The 5,016-nt window shown below is 43.7% G+C and overlaps 1 protein-coding gene across 1 annotated transcript; it reads left to right on the top strand.

Moving 5' to 3' along the window:
• Nucleotides 1-90: 90 nt before the first annotated feature.
• Nucleotides 91-3,080, top strand: METTL18 (methyltransferase 18, RPL3 N3(tau)-histidine). Its single transcript, XM_074152453.1, has 2 exons — nucleotides 91-184; nucleotides 1,085-3,080. Exon 2 carries the CDS (start codon nucleotides 1,305-1,307, stop codon nucleotides 2,364-2,366), a length of 1,062 nt encoding a protein of 353 aa, XP_074008554.1. The 5' UTR covers nucleotides 91-184; nucleotides 1,085-1,304; the 3' UTR covers nucleotides 2,367-3,080.
• Nucleotides 3,081-5,016: the final 1,936 nt, after the last annotated feature.

Here is a 5,016-nt window from a genome sequence, read left to right as displayed (position 1 = left end):
AGCAGCCTCTGCGCTCGGGGCGGAAAAGGGGGCGGGGCGGCTGCGTCCGCAGCCGCCCCGCCCCCTTTTCCGCCCCGAGCCCGCATGCGCAGTACGCAGGCGGAAGAAGCCGCCGCTCCACGTGGGGGAAACGATCGCCTCCGGTAACCGGGGGGGTCGGTACGGACACAACGGGAAGGGAGAGGTGGGGATTGTGTTTTAAACCGGGACGGGATCCCCTTACCCGGTCCGCATGCTTCGGGGGGAGAGGAGGGGTGCAGGGAAGGGAAGTTGGGCCTTACGGGCCTCCGCCCGCGTTGTTTGAAACGATTAAGCCTGAAAAGCGGCGTTTTAGCGTAATTAGCATAGAATCATAGAATGTTAGAGTTGGAAGGGACCTTAAAGATCATCGAGTTCCAACCCCCCTGCCATGGGCAGGGACACCTCCCACTAGAGCAGGTTGCTCAAAGCCCCATCCAGCCTGGCCTTGAACACCTCCAGGGATGGGGCATTCACAGCTTCCCTGGGCAACCTGTTGCGGTGCCTCACCACCCTCACAGTAAAGAATTTCTTCCTAATATCTAATCTAAATCTCCCCTCTTCCAGTTTAAAACTGTTACCCCTTGTCCTGTCACTACATCTCCTGACAAAGAGTCCCTCTCCGGCTCTCCTGTAGGCTCCCTTCAGATATTGGAAGGCCGCTATAAGGTCTCCCCGGAGCCTTCTCTTCTCCAGGCTGAACAGCCCCAGCTCTCTCAGCCTGTCTTCATAGGAGAGGTGCTCCATCCCTCTGATCATCTTCGTGGCCCTCCGCTGGACCCGTTCCAACAGGTCCATGTCCTTCCTGTGTTGAAGACTCCAAAGCTGGTCACAGTATTCCAGGTGGGGTCTCACAAGCTCAGAGTAGGGGGGTAAGCATCTACCTTAATTATCCCGTCTGTTACCCAGATGAGGTGAGAGACGTGGTGACTTCTGACAGCTTTCAGAAATTTACAATGTTTATAAAATTTACTTTTTAAATGAAAATCAGGGTGCTGCCGGCCGGTTGGTTTGCGCTAATATTTGGCAGTTTAATGGCACGTAAAACTGTTCACTTTATTTCCAGAAGTAATTCACCTGACTCATTGGCAAGACGTCTGATCTTCTACCTGCAAAGTGCTCGTCCCCATAGCCATCGCTACAAAAAAAAAACAAACCAAAAAAAAAACCAGAAAGGAAAAAAAAAAAAAAAAATCCTTGCATCAGTGTTGCTCTTAAATGAGTGTTTCTGGATGTAATAAATTAAGCTTTTTTTTTTTTTTTTTTTTTAACATTTACTCCTGAAAATGGCCTTTCGATTTAATTTTTTTATTGATGAAAATGAGAACAATGAAGCAGACGCTCGTGATGCGATGGACTTAAAGCTGCACTCCCCAAAATGCACGCAGGAATCCGTGGAAAAGAACAAGCAAACTTCCAGTCCCATAGCAGCCTCCAGCCTGGGGCCAGACACGGATAAGCAAGGAGCTGAGACACCATCCAAGAAAAAGTTGTGCTTTAAAGCTGCCAAGGAGCACGATATTCCTGAAGATCTCGACAAAGTACTGGAAAATAAAGTCGTGGAAAGAAGATGGGACCTGTATTACATAAACATGTCTGTAGTGGAGATGACACACTTGGATGACACTGACAGGGAAGGCATCTTGTCTAAAAGCGTTTCTTCTCACTCTGATCTCATCCCAGGGGTCTACGAGGGAGGACTGAAAATCTGGGAATGCACCTTTGATCTCATAGACTACTTTTCCGAGGCTGAAATACAGTTTACCAACAAGACTGTATTGGATCTTGGCTGCGGGGCCGGACTGCTGGGAATAGTTGCATTAAAGGGAAAAGCTGGTAAAGTCCATTTTCAGGACTACAACAGCACAGTGATTGATGAAATAACCTTGCCGAATGCGGTGGCTAACTGCATAGGTGACAGCAGTCAGATGGGCAGTGGAGGCAGCGGAAAAACTCACGAGCCTCCTTCGAAGAGGTCCAAGAAAGCGGAGTGCTCGCCCGATGCGCTCACCAAATGCAGATTTTTTTCCGGAGAGTGGTCTGAAGTCAGCCAGCTCCTGGTCAGCAGCAAGAAACCCTTCTCCAAGTACGACATCATTCTCACCTCTGAGACCATCTATAACCCTGACTACTACGCTGCTTTGCACGACACCCTGGCTCAGCTCCTGGATAAAAATGGCCGTGTGTATTTGGCAAGCAAAGCACATTATTTTGGGGTCGGGGGTGGTATCTACCTCTTTGAGAAATTCGTTGAAGAGAGAAACGTCTTTAGGACCAGCATAGTTAAAATAATTGATAAAGGACTGCAGCGATGTATTATGGAAATGGCCTTTAAAGATTCCAGTTAAAATTTAACCACCGGTCCTTCAAAAGTATCTTAAAGATTAAATGTTTTAATCCTTACATCTCTTTGCTTTTCCCTCTGTTGCATTATTCTGCTCTGACAAATTAAGGATGCTGGTAATGTAAACGTTTGACAAATTCTGATGTCTGACTAGAATTGAAGGACTTTTCCGACTTTGCGTAGAAAAGCGGAGTTCTGTTTAAACCAGCATCTGTTTAGACCAATTAATTGTCATTTATACATATTTTAAAATGAAGCAAGTCACTGTCCCCAGTCCCCCTCTCACATTCTCTGGCAGTGCCAGAGCTGTATGTCACAGGAGCAGCTGCTGAGCACAACCTGAACCGAGATCATTTATCATCCTAATACAGCGCAGGAAGCTGCTCCTTCCCAAGGGTCAGGCTCCCAGCTCACACACGGTTCAACAACAGGTTTCAGGATCCACAGCGTACCTGGGTGCTCTGCCGCCAGAGGGGGCTGCGACTGTATTTATCACTTGTGTTCCATCCTGCTGGCAATCTTGCAGATCTCTGTAACGTTTCTGTATGTAATGCAACCATGACTTTTATTTAAGCCTTTGAAAACGTACCATGGAATATTTACTACTGCAGTCTGTGAATTTTCACCTTCATATTTTGACATATCAGTCTAAGAAAAAGTTTAAGCAAGTAGTTGGAAAAAGCCGTGCTGTTTTTAGAAATAATAAACCTGATTTCTGTTTTAGAAGCCGAGCTGAAAGAAGGTTCTACATGAGGATTTCTTAAGAACAACCAACCAATAAACCTACAAACGCAGTGCAGGAAACCAGAGAATGACAGAACTGAGCTTTAGGTGACAAGTCAGAAAGGAGATAAAATGCACTATTATAGCAGGTTACTAACAAGAGTGCTGTACTGGTTTGGGGGGCTTTTTTTTTTTATTTTAGATTTTTTAAAGAAATTAAACTGCTCATAACACTATGACCATTTTCAAAACTTGCTGGGGGTACCACTGAACGCTCACACCTCTTGAGTCTTTTCAGCAGTTTGGCAGGGCAGCAACTGTTCAGAAAAGCCTGTGTACAAGTCACTCCCATGCCCTACGCTGAAGAAATTACCTTACCAAAAAATGCAGGCAGACCCAAAAAACTAAAACACCTGGTCCTGAGTGCTTGGTATCACCAACAATTCACACACACAAAAAAAAATCCATTGCACTTTTTGCCTTAACTAAAACTAGACAAAAAGCTATTACACAACTTTACCAGGTACATCGAAGCTACTGCTTATCATTATGCAGTGCTTTATTGGGTGCCCTTGCAGAAATATAAACCTAGAGACAGTCAACCACTTCAGTAAACTGGATACAAGTGCACTCAATGTAGGGGAGAAAGGACAATAGTCTGAGGGGATGGAAAGAAACTTATTACAGCAGTAACCTAAATCACTTTAATTATTGCATAAAGTTCCCGTCATTGAAGGCTTTGAAAGTCTACTGCAAGATTCCTGTTTTGACCATGTTGCTGTTATGATAGAGTCATAGAGGATTTCCTGTACTTTACAAGAGTCTTAACAACTACTGTTGTTTCAAAAACAGTTGTAAGTAGACTACTTTAAAGAGATGCTTCGGAAACTACTGAAGTTGCTCTTTTATAGGAGGGGGGAAAAAAGCAGTCAGTTGTGCCATGGCTGTGATTGCACTTTGGAATTTTTGTGCGTCAACTCCAAGACTTGCTGATGATAGATAACTGCTGACTACAGACTGAGGAACAAAAGGAAGTTTCAGCTTTGGCAGATCAAGAAAGTACTGTTAACAGTTCTTTTTTGCCACAACTGGGAGGCTGGAAACAAAGTGACTACCACTTGCCATTTTTCAAACCGCAGTCCTAAGATAAATTGTGGCTTGTGCATAGTGACTGAATAGCTTGTTCTACATCTGCTACAGGTCTGTGCTGTTTCAGAGTGATACCTGAAGTAATAAAGAACCACTGACCACTATGACAATGAATATGGTTAAGAACAAGGATCTCCTGTATTTTTTGATTAATAAAGGCAGCACTACCAATCTCCTACTATAATGCTTCCTCTTGAAAATATTTCATGATCAAACTCACTGTCTTGGGTTTAATATTACTCCTTTGTTCAGCATCCTCATTTTATTCTTGGATTGCTCAAACGTAGCTCTGTTCTCGTGCAAATACAGAATTAGATTTTTTAGGACTTTCAAATGAAGACTGCTAAAGCAACAATCTCAGCGATTACAAACCTGCAAAACAGGAAAACCCACACAGTATAATTAAAGTTCCCATTTAAGAATTACAGATGTGAATTAATATAGGACATTTTTCCTCAGATGAAATCAGCAAAATTAGAATTGGGATGTCCATAATTCCAGATGAGTTCTAAAAAGTCAGCAGATATATGCTGAGAAGCAGCAGAACTCCACACTTAGTTTTGTAGGCTGGTGGTTCTGTTGGTGTTTCAACATCAAATACTGGTTTCCCTAATCTACATCTCTACCTGCCAAATCGCCACCATCCTAGTGACCAGCTTCCTGCTTCTTTTCTTGATCTGGAATAAAAGTCACTTAACTTGTAATTGGCATTTCCCCAAATGACATTGCACTAGAAAAATAACAGAATTGAGAGGTCCCTCAAAGCATATTTTTTTTTTTTT

The sequence above is a fragment of the Numenius arquata genome, chromosome 8, assembly GCF_964106895.1.
Source record: "Numenius arquata chromosome 8, bNumArq3.hap1.1, whole genome shotgun sequence".
NCBI lineage: Eukaryota > Metazoa > Chordata > Aves > Charadriiformes > Scolopacidae > Numenius > Numenius arquata.
The sequence above is the reverse complement of the archived record's forward strand: the minus strand, read 5'-3'. Positions and strand labels throughout refer to the sequence as shown.

What these genes read in the sequence shown, in the direction of transcription:
- METTL18 (XM_074152453.1), top strand. Translation starts at nt 1,305, where the DNA reads ATGGCCTTTCGATTTAATTTTTTTATTGATGAAAATGAGAACAATGAA.